The sequence below is a fragment of the Chlorocebus sabaeus genome, chromosome 20 (assembly GCF_047675955.1).
Source record: "Chlorocebus sabaeus isolate Y175 chromosome 20, mChlSab1.0.hap1, whole genome shotgun sequence".
Taxonomy (NCBI): Eukaryota; Metazoa; Chordata; class Mammalia; order Primates; family Cercopithecidae; genus Chlorocebus; species Chlorocebus sabaeus.
The window spans coordinates 59,198,325-59,219,554 of NC_132923.1; the positions used below are offsets into that span (position 1 = coordinate 59,198,325).

At 36.3% G+C, this 21,230-nt stretch overlaps 1 protein-coding gene across 17 annotated transcripts in view; it reads left to right on the top strand.

Moving 5' to 3' along the window:
- ZZZ3 (zinc finger ZZ-type containing 3) overlaps nt 1-21,230 on the top strand; it is a 123,398-nt gene that overhangs the window by 95,144 nt on the left and 7,024 nt on the right. For 11 of the 17 annotated variants that reach the window (XM_007978230.3, XM_007978231.3, XM_038001967.2 and 8 more), the window contains 7 exons: nt 7,551-7,689; nt 10,074-10,221; nt 10,309-10,424; nt 11,128-11,199; nt 12,541-12,642; nt 13,307-13,402; nt 16,050-16,202. In XM_007978230.3, the coding sequence (XP_007976421.2) occupies nt 7,551-7,689; nt 10,074-10,221; nt 10,309-10,424; nt 11,128-11,199; nt 12,541-12,642; nt 13,307-13,402; nt 16,050-16,202 (826 nt within the window). The remainder of the gene's footprint in view (nt 1-7,550; nt 7,690-10,073; nt 10,222-10,308; nt 10,425-11,127; nt 11,200-12,540; nt 12,643-13,306; nt 13,403-16,049; nt 16,203-21,230) is intronic. The other 6 variants (XM_007978236.3, XM_038001945.2, XM_038001979.2 and 3 more) reach the window with 1 other exon arrangement.

Below are 21,230 nucleotides of genomic sequence, written 5' to 3' on the forward strand. Positions count from 1 at the left end.
TTTCACTTAGATTTTGGCCTGTTAATAAAGCCTTAGTGTCTTGCTGATTTGTCCATTCTTTTAAACAAGTACCTGGTTTTTGCTTTGCTCATTTTAAATTCAGGATTTTACTTTTTTTCAATACAGAATTTATCTTTATACCTGGAAGGCATATTATTGGGAGCTGAGGTATTAGTTTATGTCTTAATACAGAATATCATAAAAAGCTTTTGATCACCATTGACTTCTGGAGTTTCATTGAAAGTGAGTGGGCCTGGCTTACGCCTTGTAATCCCAGCACTTTGGTAGGCTGACCTGGAAGGATCCCTTGAGGCCAGGAGTTCAAGACCAATTTGAGCCACATAGCAAGAACCTGTCTATAAAAAATGTTTTTAAAATTAACCAGGCATGGTGCTATGCGCCTGTAGTCCCAGCTACTTGGGAGGCTGGGGTGGCAGGATCACTTGAGCCCTGGAGTTTGAGGCTGCAGTGAGCTATGATTGTGTACTCCAGCCTGGGCAACAACAGAGTGAGACACCATCTCTAATGAAAGAAAAGAATGAAGAGGGAGAAGGAGAGAGGGAGGGAAGAAAAGAAAAGAAAGAGAAAGAAAGTGAGAGATTATTTGTGAGTTACTGAATTGGCACTTCCTGTAAACTCTTTGAGCCCTTCATTAAGGAAGAGAAAGCATCTTATTATGTAGCTCTTATTTCACTGAATTTTAAAATTTTGTGTGCTGCATACATACATTTATTGTTAAGTCACCTGATGTCCTCTGGTTGTTTTCAGTATGTTTAATGAGGCTCAGTGTTCATAGGAAAATCAAGCTGCTCTTTTTGAGTAGCAAAGTAAAATGAAGACTTTTTATTCCTTGTTTTTTATTTAGGAAAAGTATAAAACGTAGAAAAACTAAAACAGTAATATGATAAGAATCTGCATAACCTTCACCTAAATTCACCAGTTGTTAACAACTTAACATTTTCTAATGTATTTTCTCTCCTTTTACCCTTATTTTCCTTCCCATCTGGTACAATATACTTTTAAAATTGCTGAGTCATTTAAAAGTGGGTTGTATCCTCTTATACTTCAGCAAATATCTCCTAAAAAGAAGGACATTTCCCTGTATAGCTTTAAATACCATTATTATACTCCAGCAATTTAACATTGGTACAATAAAATTATATACTCCACAAAGTATATTTAGATTTTTCCATTTATCCACAAAAATGTACTTTATAGCTGTTTAACCCCTGAGGGGATCTAGCCCAAGATTCTGCATTACGTTTGCTTGTCATGTCCCTGTGTCCTTTAATCTAGAGCATGGCTTGGCAAACTTTCTTAAAGGACCAGATAGTATATAGTTTAGGCTTTGTGGATAATGTGATTCTATTGCAGCTCTTCCTCTTTGTTATTACAGCTAGAAAGCAGCCAAAGAAATTATGTAAACAAATGAGTGTGGCTATGTTCCGATAAAACTTTAGTTAGACTCCTGTATAGCTCTCCCTCTTTTTTTGTTTTTTGAGACGGAATCTTGCTCTGTCACCGAGGCTGGAGTGCAATGGCATGATCTCAGCTTATAACAACCTCCACCTCCTGGGTTCAAGCAATTAATTCTCCTGCCTCAGCCTCCCAGGTAGCTGAGATTACAGGCATGCACCACCATGTCCAGCTAATTTTTGTATTTAGTAGAGATAGGGCTTCACCATGTTGGCCAGGCTAGTCTCGAACCCTTGACCTCTGGTGATCTGCCTGCCTTGGCCTCCCAAAATGCTGGGATTACAGGCATGAGCCACTGCACCGGGCCCTCTTTTTTGTTTTTTGTTTTTTGTTTCTTTTGAGACGGAGTTTGGCTCTGTCACCCAGGCTGGAGTGCAGTGGCCGGATCTCAGCTCACTGCAAGCTCCTCACTGCAAGAACGCCATTCTCCTGCCTCAGCCTCCCGAGTAGCTGGGACTACAGGCACCCGCCACTTCGCCCGGCTAGTTTTTTGTATTTTTTAGTAGAGACAGGGTTTCTCCGTGTTAGCCAGGATGGTCTCGATCTCCTGACCTTGTGATCCGCCCGTCTCGGCCTCCCAAAGTGCTGGGATTACGGGCTTGAGCCACTGCGCCCGGCCCTCTTTTTTGTTTTTAATGACACTATTTAATGACTATTTTGAAGAATCAGGCTGATATTTTGGCAGAGTGTCCTTGATAGGGATTTTTAAAAATGTTTCTCCATTAGTTTTTTTTTAAGATTACAAATGCCCATGGAATCTTAAGGGTTGTTACCACAGTAGAAATGGAAATCTAGTTTTTTGAAAAAGATTCTGATGCAGTTGAATATAAAATATTTCCTTCTGTTTCTGTCTGCCTGTCTATGCCTCCCTCCTGTACTCCTTCCTTCCATCCCTCGATTATTGTGTATGTAATATTACTGCCTAGAAATTGGACTGTAAAATTAACTTATAGGCCAAGCACAGTGATTCATGTCTATAATCCTAACACTTTCGGAGGCTCTGGCGGGAGGAGTGTTTGCAGCCAGGAGTTTGAGACCAGCCTGGGCAACAAAGCGAGACCCCATCCCTACAAAAATCAAAACAAAACAAAACCCCAGAGAACAAAATTCACTGGGAAAGGTGGTATACCTGTGGCCCTAGGTACTCGGGAGGCTGAGACGAGAGGATCACTTCAGCCCAGGAGTTTGAGGCTGCAGTGAGCTATGATTGCACCACTGCCCTTCAACCTGGGTGACAGAGTGAGACTCTGTCAAATAAATAAATAGATAAGTAAGTAAATCAACCTCCAGATTACTAATTCCTTGACGTTCTCTTTAGATGTCAGGATTTTTACCCATATACTCTTTCACATAAATGTTTTTATATTCATAAATGTAAATAAAGAATTCAAGAGGACTTAGATATTGAAAAGTAGTAAAAATAACTTAGATAAGTACTTGAAAGGGCATTTATACTTTGGCCAAATATATAAAACTAAAATGTCTTATGTTGGAGATGTAAAATTAAAAACAGTTCTGGTTGGGTGTGGTGACTTAACGCCTGTAATCCCAGCACTTTGGGAGGCCAAGGTGGGAGGAAAGCTTGAGGCCAGGAGTTTGAGATCAGCCTGGGCAACACAGTGAGACCCTGTCTCTACAAAAAATTAAAAAATTAGCTGGGCATGGTGGTGCACACTTGTCCCAGCTACTTGGGAGGCTGAAGTGAGAGAATTTCTTGAGCTTGAGAGGTAGAGGCTGCAGTGAGCCATAATCTGACACTGCCCGCCTGCCAGGGTAACAGAGCAACTCCCTATCTCAAAAGGCGAAAATAAGAAAACCCTAATTCTTTGACACAAGTAAGTTTGCTGTTGTTAGCATTGTGTAAGATTTAGATTTAGACATAAATAACAAATAATTTCAATAGATTTAACATAGCTATCCTTATGGAAAAGGTATAACTATGATTTTATCCATGCAAAAATATGTGTAATTTTTTTTTAAGTTATTCTCTTGCTTGGTTCAGTGAGTAGCAAAAGTAAAAGCAGGATATTTTCCTGGCATTAAAGTGTTTCAGGTTTTTAGTGCTTGAATTTCTTTTAGATACCTGTCTGAACATCTTGGTGATTGGGTGCTATCCTACCACCTTTATTAGTTTTGACTGAGACAAAGTTTTTCTTCATGTTGTGTCTTTATCACAATTTGCTCCTGGTTTGACCCTTTATACTCTATAAAGCAAGTCTGTTTTTTTTTTTTTTTTTTTTTTTTTTTTTCCTGCATAGCTGTTTGTTAAATAAAAATGGAAATGGTATTCTAGTGGAGGTTTTCATTTCTTGACTAAATATTCTCAGAGACTTTAACCATTCCTCACATAGCAGCTCCACCATAAATAGCTGGTATGATCTTGGGGAGTTATTTAATCTGTGCTTGGTTTCCTTGTGTTTAAAATTAAGAATGTTGGTACCAGGGTCATAAAGTTACTGTGAGGATTGAGTTATTACGTTTAAAATACAACATTTGTCTGGCATGTAGTACACATTCAGTAAATGTCAGACACCACAGTTGACCCTTCAGCAACACAGGGATTGGGCATAGACCTCCTGCGTAGTTGAAAATCCACATATAACTTTTGACTCCCCTAAAACTTAACTACTAATAGCCTACTGTTGACCCAGAAGCTTTACTATATAACACGAACATTTGATTAACACAGATGTTGTCTGTTACATGTATTTTATACTGTATTCTTGCAACAAAGTAAGCTAGAAACAGAAAATGTTATTAAGACAATCATAATAAAGAGAAAATGTATTTACTATTCATTAAGTGAAAGTGGGCCAGCCTAAAAGTCTTCACCCTCATTGTCCTCACATGGAGTAGGCTGAGGTAGAGGAGGAAGAGGAGTGGTTGGTCTTGCTGTCTCAGGGATGTCAGAGGTAGAAGAAAATTTGCATGTAAGTGAATCCATGGAGTTCAAACTGTGTTGTGTTGTTCAAGGGCCAACTGTATTGTTATTTCATCTTACACTGTTTCTCATCCATCTTGTCTATTCATGAACCTGTTTGTCTTTCTCAAAGCATAGCTGAATGCAGTGGCAACTGTGAGCTGATCAGCCCCGAAGGAGTAGTACAGTCCTCACCTCCCCCCATATATGGGTCAAAGAGCCGGGGATAGTGGCTCAGGCCTGTAATCCCAGCACTTTGGGAGGCCAGTACTTTGGCAGGCCAAGGCGGGCGGATCACGAGGTCAGGAGATTGAGGCTGTCCTGGCTAACACGGTGAAACTCCGTCTCTACTAAAAATACCAAAAATTAGCTGGGCGAGGTGGCGGGCGCCTGTAGTCCCAGCTACTAAGGAGGCTGAGGCAGGAGAGCAGCGTGAACCCGGGAGGCGGAGTTTGCAGTGAGCCGAGATCGCGCCACTGCACTCCAGCCTGGGCGACAGAACGAGACTCCGTCTCAAAAAAAAAAAAAAAAAAAAAAAAAAAAAGGGGGTCAAAATTGGAATTGATTTTTAAACATTCATTGTGGAGAATTTAAAACATTAAAAAAAAGTAGACAGACTAGTATGATGGACCCTCATATACCCATCCTCCATCCCCAGCAGCACAACCAATCCAGCCCTATTTATACTTCATCCAGTTCCTCCGTGGTATAATTGTAACTCCTCTATTATACTTAGACTGCATGCCTGGTTTATCTTTATAATTACTAAAGCTTTTAGGATAATGCCTTGTTTTCTTAGTAAATAATTGTTGAATTAATGAAAAATGAATCTTGCCTTTGGATTCATGCCTGAATCAGCTTCTGTAGTTTGCTTGTGTAGGTGGGTGAGCGGGATTGAAAACAGATTTGTCTATATTTACTGTTTTTTAGATGTCACTTCAGTTTTGTTTAAATAATTTCTTCCATATCTGCTCATGGATATATATATATATATGGTAATCTTACTGGTGCAGTGTCTGAGTACGCTGAGAAATCCAATTATCTGGGATAGAAGACTCCAATTTACTATTTTCTTAGAGTCTTCATTATTTTGAGCTTGAAGACTTTACCCATGTTTATCATAGGCCTTCCAATCTGATAATCATTTTGTCTTAGCTAAATGGAAGCAGAATTGAAGAACTGTGCCTTATTTGCCATCTTTATTGGAATTATTTTTTAAGTCAGATTTATTATGGAATAATTTACATATTGTAAAATTGTGGTAATTTGTTGGCTTCAAATTAGAGGCCCTTCTTCCCAGTGTCCGTTTGCTCCAAACCTAACAAAAAGACAGCTGCCATTGTAATTGACTGTAGTACCTTTTTCAAACTTGTTTTTTCATAACCCTATTTTTACTTGTGCCTTATTGTTACTCTGCCTACACCTTTTACTGAAGTTTTAATATATTCACAGTTGTTTTTAAAGTGGTACTGAAGTGTGTAACTCCTGCTTAAAACAGGGATAGAGACAATGTAAGTCTTTGGTTGTATTCATCTAGTGGGATAGGAATTCTGAAGGTGCAGTATGACAATTAAGAGTATTGCCTAGAGAGGATAGCTTCTAGCACTCAGATCACTACCATCACCCTAAGATTGAGCCTATGTGAGCCTGCTTAGTAGAAACAGCCAGCTGAGACAGGGTTTGTACACTGCATACACCTCAAAGCAAAAGAAGGCTTAGTGAAAGTGAGTTTAGATTTACCCTCTGTAATTTATCCTGTAGTGACTTAGTATAGCTCTGCCTTTCCCACTCCTAGCTCTAGTTTTAAATGAAATATCTCTAGCTGGAGAGGAATCTTACCCTTCAGTGTTAGCAGTTTTACCTTAATTATTAAAAATTTCATCAAAGATTAGTTAACAAGGTCTTGAAAACAAGAATAAGATTTGTTTTAGACAGCAGGCTGAGAAAAGTATTCTGATAGAGAACATCATGTTGCCATGACACTATGGCCTGTGAACCTCAAAACTGCAGTATTTCACCTTTGATACTTCTGCTAGTTTGCTTACTTCTGAACTTAAAAGATTCAGAAAATCTATTCATTTAGAAAATATCTATTGAGCATCTACGTGCTGGGAAGTATGTTGCATACTAGCTAAACAAAACAATGAACGAAACAGATGAACTTGCCATATGGAGTTTACAGTCTAGTAGGAAACAAAATGAAAGTTACTTGAAGCCATATAGAAAAATTGTGCTTTGCTTATACTTTAAGGATTTAACCAATTATTTTAAAGTGAACTTGGAGTGACTTTTCCTTGAGTTGTTTTGCAAAATGTATTTGCGCATTCAGAGCTTTGGGTTCAACATATTTCTCTATGTGTGCTGGTAATGTGAAATTAAATATTAGAGAGGCAAGACAATTTAAACAGAGGGAGAATATTAGAATACATGTATTATACTGAGATTTCAGGATAATGACTTGTAATACATTTGTGTGGATAAAATTGTATGTTTGTTTTGCCAAATGGACCTTTGCAAGCAGAAAAGAATAAATATCTTTATGGCCTTTCTTCTCTTTAAATGATTAATACTTAAGTATTGAACATTTGTCTTTATCTTTCATGTGGAGGAAAAAAATAACATATTTGTTGATGGAAAAGTAAATCTTTCAAATAGGAGGGAGGGTATAATAGAGCAAATGGAAACTGTGAGACTAAGATCACGTTGGAATTATATGACAGTGTCACGTGTCTCTTGGCGAGAAAACATGCCTCAGATTCCTTACTTCAACAGAGTACAACAAAGTGCCTGAATTGAGTGATCCCTCCTAGTGTTACGATTTTATCATTTTAATTTTTTTTTTAATCTAGCAGTTTCTTAACGACTTGGATTGTTGGAAAGTCAAAATGCTCTTTTATTTTGGTACTTGTTCAGGTTCAAGAATTAAAAACTTAAGATGGGGGAAGAAGGCTTTGCTTTCTCTAACTCTTATTTTCTGTAGGTACTTCGTAACTCAGGAAGACCTCATTTATTCCCAGTAATATGTTTTACTAAACTCTTTCAGGTAACTCTTAAAAGACTGTGTGACTTAATAGTAGATCATGGCTTGAACTCAGTTTTTATTTATTGTTGTTACTAGAAAATTTTTGTGAAATATTTTTCTTTGTCTCTGTAGTTATCAGAGACTACTGCAGACAATTGCTGTACTCGAGGCTCAGCGTTCTCAAGCAGTCCAAGATCTTGAAAGTTTAGGCAGACACCAGAGAGAAGCACTAAAAAATCCCATTGGATTTGTGGAAAAACTCCAGAAGAAGGTATACATTGAACCCTTTTTAAGATTTACTAAGATCTGTTTGGGAATAGCTTAAGAGAATTTGGCTAATTCTTTTTTATGGGTATATACTTTTTAAAATGTTTAATTTTTCTCGTCTATAATTAGCCGTACTACTTAAGGCAAGATACCAATTTCTTCCACCTCCACCAGGCAGACAATAAAATATATCCAAATGAAAATAGCTAGAAGCTTTTATTGGATATTTGTATGGGAACTTGTCCTATTCCTTAGCCATTTTTTCCCCTAGCTTTTCCTGTTATCTTCCCCTTCTTTGAGTATTTTTCCTCCTCTGTATCAGGACTTAGGGATTAGTAAAGCTAAAAGAAAAAAATACTTCAGAATTGATTAACTACATTTATTTCTGGGTTACTTTTGCACACTAGTACCTTTGTGCATATTGAGAGAGAAAACAATGGTGATCAAAACAAAATCTATTTTTAAATATCTTTAGAGTTACGATAGCCAAGTCCATGAGGAAGAAGTATAAATTTTACTTAATTCTGAAATGCCTTTTTTAAATGTGAAAATTCTCCATAATTTTGTTTTCCTTAAAACAGAACTTTCATGCTTAACACTTAACCACTTAAAAGCGATACAGGTTTTTATAATGAGTTTCTTGGTGTGTAAATATGGAGATGATCTTGATGTGCATTTGTGCTGTAATCGGGACCCACTAATTGTTCATTAAATTTCAGAGGTATAATATTAATCAGCATTGTATGAAAAGATTAGAACTGAAAAACGATGAAAAAGAATCCTCTTCTTAAAAAAGAAATGAAATCTTATCTTGTGTGACAACTTTAGTATCTTTATGAGTTACCTGTTTTGAATTAGTTACAAAAGTGGTCTACCAGGTATTAGGAGAGCGGCTCTGGGAACCTTATTTCACTAGATGTGTTAATTTATTATTTGAATGTTTCTAGGTATATTATTTAGTTGGTAAACATTTCTTTCTCTTCATACTTGTAGAAAACATTGAATATCATAATAGATGTAGATTTGTTGATTTGTTAAAACTCTATATATTGATTTGCTAAAACTCTAAGGTTTTTAGAATTTTGGTGTATCTTCTGTGTTAAAGTGAGGCCCCTTTAAGTGTTTATTGATTCTGCATTGCTGTTATTAAATAATTTGCTGGTACAAAAAGATATAAGACTTATAATGGTTATTTACAGTGAATTCAACTAAAACAGATGGTGTTAGTAAAGTAAATACTAATGAAAAATTCATTAACCTTAATTTCATTTCATTTACTTTCCTGGGTAGGCAAAAAGATGCAATTAGGCATATTTACTAGATTTGTATGCTGTTGATTATTTCCTGTTTCTTCACTTTCAGGTTTAGTTTGAACAGACTTTCATTTCTTTTTTTTTTTTTTTTGAGTTGGAGTCTCACTAGGTCACCCAGGCTATAGTGCAGTGGGGCCTGATCTCGGTTCACTGCAACCTCTGCCTCCCGGGTTCAAGCGATTCTCCTGCCTCAGCCTCCTGAGTATCTGGGACTGCAAGTGCACTACACCACGCCTGGCTAATTTTTTAATTTTTAGTAGAGACTGGGTTTCACCATGTTGGCCAGATTGGTCTGAAACTCCTGACCTGAAGTGTTCCACCAGCCTCAGCCCCCCAAAGTGCTGAAATTACAGGCTTGAGTCACTGTGCTCAGCCTAGAATAGAATTTCTTTTCACTTTATTTCAGAAATAAAGATGTGATGTTGACCATCTTAATAATTTTTTATAAAAAGACACAAATATATTAAATTAAGATACTTTAATAACCATGAAGTTATTAGTGTCTGAGAATTTTTTTTTTTTAATTAAAAAAAAAAAAACTACCGTGAAAGTCCTATGTTCTCTGGAAAAAAATTTTCCTACTAGGTTTAATTTAAAAGGTTGATTCTTCTATTTTTCTGGGTTTGTTCATACAAACTCAATTTGCCTATTTTATTTAGGTTTATCATATTAGTTATGTTGTTGACTTGTAACATGTTTGTTTTAGTGGACATATAAAAAATTCCTCTTAGTTCATATTAATGAAACTGGTGATATATATTGGTATATGGAGTGCAGAGAACATTTATGGGTTGTTAGTTTTATTTAATATTACTATCATTATTTTAAAAGACACTGCCCTCCATCTAGAAGTAGTACTTAGGTTTTGCTAAATTCATTTATTCACTTACCATCTTTAGCATTTAATATTTAGACTATATTAATTAACTTTATTGTCATTTGGATTTAAACATGAATAGAAATGCCCCGTTGATTATTTGGATTTGGAGTCATCTGAAAATTTGACTGTGGTTGATTATTTCTTTAATTAAATTTAGACTTTTACTTTATCTTGTTTTTTCTCCCCTGCCCCCAGGCTGATATAGGGCTTCCGTATCCACAGAGAGTTGTTCAGTTGCCTGAGATCGTATGGGACCAATATACCCATAGCCTTGGGAACTTTGAAAGAGAATTTAAAAATCGTAAAAGACATACTAGAAGAGTTAAGCTAGTTTTTGATAAAGGTAAGAAATCATATGATAAGAATGTAAGTAGAAAAATATCTGGCAATGTTTTGCTTTAATGGTTCTGTATGTGGTCTTATTTTTCAGTAGGTTTACCTGCTAGACCAAAAAGTCCTTTAGATCCTAAGAAGGATGGAGAGTCCCTTTCATATTCTATGTTGCCTTTGAGTGATGGTCCAGAAGGCTCAAGCAGTCGTCCTCAGGTAAGCAGTGTGAAATATTGGAGTAGGAAAATTTGAATTTTAGACAAAACATTTTAACATTTTGTGGTTTGTGTTTTTAAAATTAAAGCGATCTTTCACTGGAAGGTAAAGGAGATAGGAACTTTGAAATTAAGAGAAACTTAGGTTGGAGTCCTAACTTACTAGCCGTGAACCTTCAGACATCATTTATGTTGAAGTCTCTAAGCTGCGGTTTCCTTTTGTATAAAATGTAGTTAATATTACCTATGTTGTAGGGTTGTTGCTGAGGATTAATTAGGTAGTGTATGCAATGTGCCTAGTACAGTATCCAACACATAGTATTTAGTCTAAAAATAGTAGCTCCTTTGTGTGTAGTGAAATGTGACCAGGATTTGAGTCCTGCCCTTGCCACTCTTAGTAGATGACCCTCAGTGGACATGTTACTTTTCAATTCTGAGCCCACATTTCCTTTTCCTTTTTTAAAACATGAAGTTACAGTACTATTACGTTTTCACAGGATTGCTGGGAGTATAAAACCTAAACGAAATAAAATAATGTGAAGGCATTTTGTAAACAGTAAAAACAAAAAACATATACATTAAAAAAAATTTACTCAAATATTTCGAAATTAATTTAAAAATTCCACAATTTGTGTGTTATTTGGCTATATCACAGCTTAGATGGTGTTATTTTCTCTCTGACAAAAGCCTTGTCTTACGTGCAGATGATAAGAGGACGCCTGTGTGATGATACCAAACCTGAAACATTTAATCAATTGTGGACTGTTGAAGAACAGGTAATGGATATTTCAAAATTGTGTAGGCTTAAAAAATAAAAGTAAACAGTTAACATTAGAGTCAATATTATGAGGCTTACGCCTGTAATCCCAGCACTTTGGGAGGCTGATGTGGGTGGATCACTTGAAGTCAGGAGTTCAAGACCAACCTGGCCAACATGGTAGAGACAGAAACCCTGTCTCTACTAAAAATACAAAAATTAGTTGGGCGTGATGGCGTGTGCATATATAATCCCAGCTACTCGGGAGGCTGAGGCAGGAGAATTGCTTGAACACAGGAGGCAGAGGTTGCGTAGAGCCAGGATCGTGCCACTGCACTCCAGGCTGGGCAACAGAGTGAGACTCCATCTCAAAAAGAAAAGAGTCCATATTTTGAGTCAGGTATATATTGTTGTTTGTGATACCTGTTAACCATGAGTTTTAAATATTTAGACTTATTTTTGTATACCTTTTTGCATACTTCAAGAATTTTGGATTTTGAGAATGTATAAACTCTTGTTTGGGGATAATTTTAAAAGAAGGAACCTGGGTTTTGAGATGGCAGTAGAAGTGGATGGAATAAAATAGATGTTTTTGTAATGTAGCTTTGGGAGAGAGAAAAACCTGAGGCCAGTAAAACTGAGCTTCAAAGTGCATTCTTATTTTTGTTGTCGAAGGGAGATGAGGAAGCCAGTCAGCGTTGGCATACAGCTAACATTTTTTTTGGCTAATGGCTAGGGTTGTTAGTGGGTGAAGTTTGAGGCACATCTTTGTCTCATATGGTTATTAACCCCACAGCTACACATTTAGCAGTTTATAAAAAGCTTTGGGAAATCTTTATTTATTTCAAGCATCCAGATTTTTCTGCATCTTCTGCAACTATGAGAAGATATAGGAGACAAGAAGGAATATTAAAATCAAATATTTGAATAAAGGACCACACAAAAGAAGGAAAAGCTTCTTTTAATAGTTGAAATTTAAGTGAATTTACATGTTTTTGTTAAAACTGTAAGGGGAAAGACATAGTCTAGTAAGAAAAGATGGTCAGTGGAAATCACTAAAATGTGTAATCTACCAATTTGTTTACTTATTTTCTGTTTTCTTATGCGATCTTTTTACTTACGTGAATAGAAAACTTTTGTAAACTCTTTCATAAGTTTATTCTCTAATTTCATTGTTCCCTGTGAAGTCTTAAGTTTCTAACTAGAAATTTTTCCTACCATGAGGGTTTCTAATAATGTAACCCCCAAAGGTGGGAGAGAGTATTACACTTAGAAATGAAATGTGAATGTATTTATTTAGAAATACAGTATTTAAAATTAAATACATATTTTCTTAAATTTGGTCTTGGGTATGGCTTAGAAAAAGCTGGAACAGCTACTCATCAAATACCCTCCTGAAGAAGTAGAATCTCGACGGTGGCAGAAGATAGCAGATGAATTGGGCAACAGGACAGCAAAACAGGTAATTGAGGAGATGACTGCAGATTGCTGGTGTGCTTTTGGTAGTTTTTTAATATAGGAGAATAATGCTGACATTGGGCGATCTGCCATAACACTTTCAGCTACAGAGTGCTGTAGTATGTTTTTTTTTTTTTTTTTTTTTTAAATTGTATATATTTTTGTTGATTTCAGAAACAAGTAACTTGAGATACTTCTGCTTTGGATCATTATGAAATATTAAAATATGAACATATAATGGACTTAGTTTCTTTTGAATGGTTACTAAGTATACTAATTGTAAACTTTTTGGTTATACTGTGCAAACAGATTTGTTTCATTGCCTTAGTATTCCCTGGTTGTCTTTCTAAAAATGTATCTTGCAGTTTACTCCTTCATATTCCCATCTATATTAATAGATGTGTTTTTATACTACAGACGCAAGTGTTCATAAGTTGAAATATGTGTTTAGCTATAGAATCAAATTTAAATTTACTTGAATAATTTTTGTTTGGCCTAGATTTTAAAATATATGTGTATTTGGTGACAGTTTATTGTTATTTTTAGATTCTTGATGAGTATTGAATTCTTAGCATTCGTTAGATACTCATGTACATTTTAATTTTTAAAAACAACTCAGGTATTGTACGTCATCTCATTGTGTTAAGAGACTTGTCATGTTTCTTTAGGTTGCCAGCCGAGTACAGAAGTATTTCATAAAGCTAACGAAAGCTGGCATTCCAGTACCAGGCAGAACACCAAACTTATATATATACTCCAAAAAGGTAAAAGAAAATACATGAAAGTAAACTGTAGATTAAATTTATTAAAGAATGACTATGTAAAAATGTACACATTTGACAGAATAGTGTTGCTGTATTTTAAAACTTCTGTTCATTCTAAGCATTTCCTTATATTGTGCATAAATGCAGGGTAAGGACTCCATTATTGCTACACAGTGAAATTCTGTGAGCTTTAATGATTCTTCATTATTTTCTTAGGAGTAATATGAATGAGTGCTACTTGAAAGATTTTAGATTCAAAATATGTTAGAAAGGGCTTTGTGAGGGTAAAGTTTTTAGGATATTTGATTATTTAATAAATACAATCAATTTCTGTTTTGTAGATAATGCTATATAAATCCAAGAATAGAAAGGTTTATTATATTCTAAAGCCAGGCACAGTGGTGTGCACCTGTTGCCCCAGCTACTTGGGAGGCTGAGGCCCGAGGAACACTTGAGGCCAGGAGTTCGAGTCCAACTTAGGCAACATAGCGAGGTCCCATGTCTTTAAAAAAATAAAATATTTTATTTAATCCTTACTACAGTACTTGAAGTATAAATAGTCTTATCATCTTCACTTTACTGACATAATATTAATAGCTGTTATATTGAGGGTCTCTGAGCCAGACTCTACTGTTCTAAAACCTTTTATTAGATAAGAAAACTGGGCCCTCGGGTATGTTGAGTGAATTATCTGGTCACTTAGCTGCCAAGTCTGGGAACCACTGATTCTCTCTCATTCTGGTGCCACGCTTTTTCTACTATTCTCTGTTGCCTTCTACGGTGGAGAAGCTACTGTTTCTTTCCCAAACAGGACACTACATTAAAATGTAGCCAGTTTCGGCCTGGCACGGTGGCCTGTAATCCCAGCACTATGGGAGGCCGAGTTCAGTAGATCACGAGGTCAGGACCAGTCTGACCAATATGGTGAAACCCCATCTCTACTAAGAATACAAAAATTAGCTGGGCATGGTGGCGTGCACCTGCAGTCCTAGCTACCTGGGAGGCTGAGGCAAAAGAATCGTTTGAACGTGGGAGGTGGAGGTTGTAGTGAGCCGAGATTGCGTCACTGCACTTCAGCATTGGTGACAGAGGGAGATTCCGTTTCCAAAAAAAAAAAAAAAAAAAAAAAGGCCAGTTTCTTGTAATAGCAAAAAATAAAGACACCTAATTGGCTGTTTTAAGTTTCCTTAGTAAGTTATCCTGGTACTTTCCCCTCCCCACCACTGCCATCTTTCTCGTAAAGAGAAGCTAAGAGTATATCTAGTGCTGTTACCCTTCCATACTGAAGCTATTTAATGTAATTTTACATTAAGAATATTGTCTATACAGTTTCATGTTTTACACATTAAAAAAAAATTTTTTTTTAACCAAGCTTTGGAAGCTTGTTTTAATTTGCCAATTGTTTTAAATGTTTTGGATTTCCCACCAAATATAGCATAACCTGTGTTAGATATGTAGAGTTCATCCTATAACTGGAATATCGGAACCTTACGTTAATCAGTGTTTAAGAGTTCTAATTTTCATGGTTAATTTCTAAGCTAATGTTATAGATGTGTTGTAACCATATGTTTTCATAGTTAACACTGGATAATGATAACAAAAGGAGTACTGGAGAACCTACATGTGTTTTTTTCCCTTAGGTGTACTGTATTTTGGCTGTGAAGATCTAGTACAGCTGTATTTACAATGATTGCTTGCCATGGTTAAAGTTTAAATTTGGAAGCAGGTGAAATGATGGTTCTCCGTGTAGCTGAGGGTGTTCTTTGTGACTGTGCTATTGATCAAGACAGGCAGGCAGCATAGTGGTAGAAAGTGAGAATTTGGGCACCACACAGGCCTAGTTTATAATCCTTGTTCTACCACTATCTAGCTGCAACACACTGAACAAGAAACCTAACTTCCCTGTCCTCAGTTTTCTCATCTTTAAATTAGAGATGATGATAACTACTTTATAGGAATGTTGTAAGGATTAAATGACATTAGCATAAAGCAAGCTTGTCCAACCCATGGCCTACATACCACCTGTAGCCCAGAACAGCTTTGAATGTGGCCCAGCACAGACTGATAAACTTTCTTAAAACATTACAATAGTTTCTTCTTTTTTTTTAGTGTTAGTGTATTTTATGTGTGGCCCAAGACAATTCTTCTTCTAATGTAGCCTAGGGAAGCCAAAGATTGGACACCCCTGGCATAGAATAAGCAGTCAATCAATGTTAGATAACTATTTTCAGATATTCATAATGTTATAGATATTTTCCTTTTATTGGGTAGTTTTATTCCTGGCATAGGCCACTTCATCCTCTCTGATCTTCTATAAGATGATCATAAGAGTTCAGTGCACCCAGCATTTGACTGCCAAGAGTATGATAAATGCTGGGGATACAAATATAAGCTAGATACTGAGCATGTGGTTCATTTTACCATTGTTGGAGTATTTCCCCTACATTTAAAAGAAAATTTTTTAAGGCTAGTTATGCTTAAAATTAAACACAGAAAGCATAGAGAAAGCAACAACATAAGAGTATGCTAAAGGATAGAGTGAAATTCTTCTGATAGACTTGTTGGAAGTAACATTTGTATTTTTTATATTTCTGATTCTTGTAATGATTTTTCACTGTCCCAATTAAAAATTTGTTTTCTTATTTAGTCTTCAACAAGCAGACGACAGCACCCTCTTAATAAGCATCTCTTTAAGCCTTCCACTTTCATGACTTCCCATGAACCACCAGTGTATATGGATGAAGATGATGACCGATCTTGTTTTCATAGCCACATGAGCACTGCTGTTGAAGATGCATCAGTAAGTTACCTATTTAGTTATTACACACATCAAGGTATAGAAGAGAGTAGGATTTTCTAATTATTCCACTCTTCAGAGAATGTTGGTTTCTTTTAATGAACAAGTCACATGTATAGTTTTTAAGTAATGTGCTTTTGTGAGGAAAATTTCAAACATATACAAAAATAGAATAGTATAATGAACCTTAACAATTATCAACCTGAGGCTACCTTATTTTAATCTCTACTCCCTCCCTACCCACCTCAACTCTGCTCTGGATTATTTGGGAGCAAGTCCCAGATACTACACAACATAATTTTCATATTTATAAAAGGTAATTTATTATATAGTGAAATGTATAGTCACCATTCATTATTTTTTTTCTAATTTGTTCATTCAGGTTTGGATCCAAATAAAGCCCATAAGCCACAATAGGTTCATTCTCCCTCTTTCACTTTCCTTTTTTCCCCTCTCACAATGTTTTTGTTGAAGAACTGGTTCATTTGTCCTATAGAATTTTCTAGTATGGATTTTATTGATTACATCTTCTTCTTGTCATTTAATCTGTTCCTCTGTTTTCTGAACTTCCTGTAAATTCATAGTAGGTCAAGAGCATTGATGAGATTCAGATGTATTTGTTTGTTAGGGTGGGCAGGACTACTTCAAGTTTACTTTTGTCAGCCTGGTTGTCTCTTTTTTTGGCATAACAGCCACTGATCATTGCCTAGATCGATTAATTCATTAGATGTTACAGAATAGTGATTATGCTATCATTTTTTCATTTACTTGATGGACTATTTTATAAAGTAATCCCCCTGCCCCCCAGTGAACTATTTGGTTACTCTGAGGTACATATAGAAAAGGTAGGATAATTGCTCGATTCTCCCTTTATTTTCTTTTTCTTTTTCTTTTTTTTAGACAAAGTCTCGCCCTGTCACCCAGGCTGGAGTGCAGTGGTGCGATCTCGGCTCACTGCAGCCTCTGCCTTCCAGGTTCAAATGATTCTCCTGCCTCAGCCTCCTGAGTAGCTGAGACTACAGGCGTGTGCCACCATGCCCAGCTAATTTTTGTATTTTCAGTAGAGGCGGGGGTTCACCATGTTGGCCAGGATGGTCTCGATCTCCTGACCTCGTGATCCGCCTGCCTCGGCCTCCCAAAGTGCCGAGATTATAGGCATGAGCCACCATGCCTGACCTATTTTCTGGTTTTTAAAATAATGAGTTCATTTTGTCATATCCTTCAAAGATGACCAATGAGGTTTAAAAATTTTTTTGTATTCTTATAAACTATTGGCCGTAAATGTATTTAATGTAGTTCAATTCATTGATGTTACTGCCTTTGTTAGTGTTCAAACTGGCCCATTTTTGGTTAGTTGTAGCCTCTTTTGATAAGACTCTAATAGTGTTTAATAGCTTCTTTAAAACCCGTTTTAACAAGGAAAATCCAGGCTTATCTTGTATATTTCCTGCCTCAGACCCAGAGTCAGTCCTTCTTTTTACTGGGAAATGGTATTTAGAGACTATATCCTGACTGTAGTAATGTTACTTGCTGCTGGGTTCAGCATTGTTTCTAGGCCTGTTAATGGACAGAGCTGGGAAATATGATACATTTTTATTTTATTTAAGGATGAAAGACATCATTAAGTTCATATTTTAATTTCAAATTCAATTTAAGAACTCTAGGACTTTTATCTACCCTAATTGATCTTAAATATGTATCTCCTTTCTCCAGGTTAAAAGTCACAGTTCTCACTTCCTTTGTCTCACACTGCTCAGAACAATCTCAGAATATATTAATAACCAACACTACTATTACTACGGTTCCTGAAAACAGTTTGTTTTTCAGTTCTTTATTTTGTCTTTTTTATATATATATCCCTCTACAGAAGTAAAGTCAAATTGGTTTTTAAATTATCTTGGAATAAATAATTCCTCTCAGTTGTTGCCATGGTTGGATATTAATTCACTTTATTTACTTTACATATATAGGGATTTCTTTTTGTTGCTGTTAATATTTTTTATTATTTTACTATTCCTGAAATTATTTTCTCAATATTTAACCTGATTCTGATTCCTTGACTAAAGGACATAAAGATTACCCTATATCTTCCTTAATATTCTGATTATATAGAATTGGAAAAGGATATTTTAATGAAAAGTTATCAAATAAAAAGTAAGCTCCTTTGTTCTATAGCTAGATTAATCAAATACTGATTGTATACTTTGATATCAAACCACCTTAACTGTATTCATGAAAATTTTTTAATTTCCTTTTAAACCTGTCTTTTGAAAAATGACTATCTGCTGTGTCTTAAACATTAGCATTTATGTATAATTTCATACTTTGTGATGATTAGATTTGTACATCTGAGAAGTGTTTATTTAAATTTACTATTAGGCTTTGCTAGGGGTTAGATACATAGTTATGAACAAAATATGTCTGATCTTTGTGCTCATAAATTGTAGTCTTGTGGGAGAAGATAAATGTGTAATCACATCAGTAAATCACACATTTAAAAAAGTGCCTCAGACCAGGCACTGTGGCTCACGCCTGTAATCCCAGCACTTTGGGAGGCTGAGGCAGGCAGATCTCCTGAGGTCGGGAGTTCAAGACCAGCCTGGCCAACATGATAAAACTTCCGTCTCTACTAAAAAAAAAAAAAAAAAAAAAATTAGCCGGGCATGGTGGCGCGTGCCTGTAATCTCAGCTACTCAGGAGGCTGAGGCGGGAGAATTGCCTGAACCTGGGAGGTGGAGGTTGCCAGGAGCTGGGATTGCGGCTCTGCACTCCAGTCTGGGCAACAGGAGCAAAAGCTCAATCTCCAAAAAAATGAATTAAAAAGTGCTTCAAAGGAAAAATAGATGCTAACATAATTATTTAAGAGGTACTTAATTTAGATTGAGAGTTTCAGGGGAAGACCTGAGAGGGTGACAGTGAATATGGTACTTGAAGTATGGATAAAAATTGGCCAGATGAGGAGTGGTGGTGGAGTACTTAAAAGAAGTACAGTTTGGCTCGGCGTGGTGGCTCACAACTGTAGTCCTAGTACCGTTGGAAGCTGAGGCAGGAGGATCACTTGAGCCTTAGAGTTCAGGACCAGCCTGGGCAACATATCAAGACCCCATCTCTACAAAAAAGAAAAAAAAAATTATTAGCCTGGCATGGTGGTGCATTCCTGAAGTCCCATCTACTCAAGAGGCTGAGATGGGAGGATTACTTGAGCCTGGAAGATTGGGCCTGCAGTGAACCTGGATGATGCCACTGCATTCCAGCCTGGGCGACAGAGGGAGACTCTGTCTTAAAAAACAAAATCAAAAACAAAAAGGCCAGGCACAGTGTCTCATACCTGTCATCCCAGCACTTTGGGAGGCTGAGGCGGGCAGATCATGAGGTCAAGTGTTGGAGACCAACCTGGCCAACATGGTGAAACTCCGTCTCTACTAAAAATACAAAAATTAGCCGGGCATGGTGGCGCATGCTTGTAGTCCCAGCTACTTGGGAGGCTGAGGCAGGAGGATCGCTTGAACCCAGAAGGCAGAGGTTTGCAGTGAGCCGAGATCATGCCACTGCACTCCAGCCTGGGAGACACAGTGAGATTCCGTCTCAAAAAACAAAACAACAAAACCCAAAACCCTCAGAAAAACCCACAAAAAAACAAAATCCAAAGGTACAGTTTGACAAATTGGCAAAATACAGTAGAGTGGATTGGATTTGATGTAATTTTTGTTGTTGTTGAGTTTATTTATTTATTTAAAAATGAGTGCCAGTTGAAATTATTCTGATCACTTTAAAATAGCTACTCAAAATGTATATTTATGAAGCATCTTGTGGAAAAATTTATAGATTTTAGTTTCTCTTTTCAAAAAGCAATAGCCAGAACAATTATTTATATGTTATTTACTCTGTGGCTTCAAAATCTGTATACAGTTTTAGCTCCATTTGATATTAGTCCCCTTTAAGTAAGTTTAAAGTGATTATGATTAGGAAATCTATGAGGTTTAAAAAATTTTTTGTTTCAATTATGGTAAAATACACATAACATGAAATTTGCCATCCTCACCATTTTTATAGTATAGAGTTCAGCAGTGCTACGTACAGTCACATTATTGTGCAGCCAGTCTCCAGAGCTCTCAGCTTACCTGACTCAAACTCTGTACCTATTAAACATCTCCCCAACACCCCTCTTTCTAGCCTCTGGCAATCATTATTCTGCTTTCTGTATCTATAAATTTGACTACTCTGCATTCCTCAAATAAGTGGAAGCATACAGTATTTGTCCTTTTGTGACTGGCTTGTTTCACCCAGCATACGCTCTTCAAGGTTCATCCATTTTGTAGCATGTATCACAATTTCCTTTTTAAGGCTGCATTATATTCCATTGTATGCCACATTTTTATCCATTCATTTGTTGATGGATACTTGGGTTGCTTCTGCCTTTTGGCTATTGTGAATAATGCTACTGTGAACATGGGTATACAAATATCCTGCTTTCAGTTCTTTTGGGAAGTAGAATTGCTATAGATTGTAGAGTAATTTTATGTTAAACTTTTTGAGGAACCACCATATACTGTTTTCCATAGGAGCTGTACCATTTACATTCTCACCAGCAGTGCACAAGGATTCCAGTTTATTTACATCCTTGCCAACATTGGTTATTTTTTGTTTTCTTTTTTTAGTAGTAGCCACCTACTAGGTGTGAGGTGATTTAACTTTTCTTAATCTTAGCCTTGCTGATCACATGTAATCATATCCTTAGCATTTAAATGCAAATTTAAAAATTAAAAGTGTTTACACTGTTTGCATTTGCAAAATACTTGAATTAAGTAAATTTCATTATGACATTTCTTACTATATTATCTAATTATTTGGGTCACTTATTAGTGTATAGCATTACTTATGTTGTCTTTCTCAGTGGTGACACAGGGTGGTAATAATCATCTAACATCTTTAGTTGACAAGAATTTGAAATGGATAGTGGGGACAGGCGCAGTGGCTTGTGCTGTAATCCCAGCAATAAGTGAGGCCTAGAGGAACAAATCGCTTGAGCCC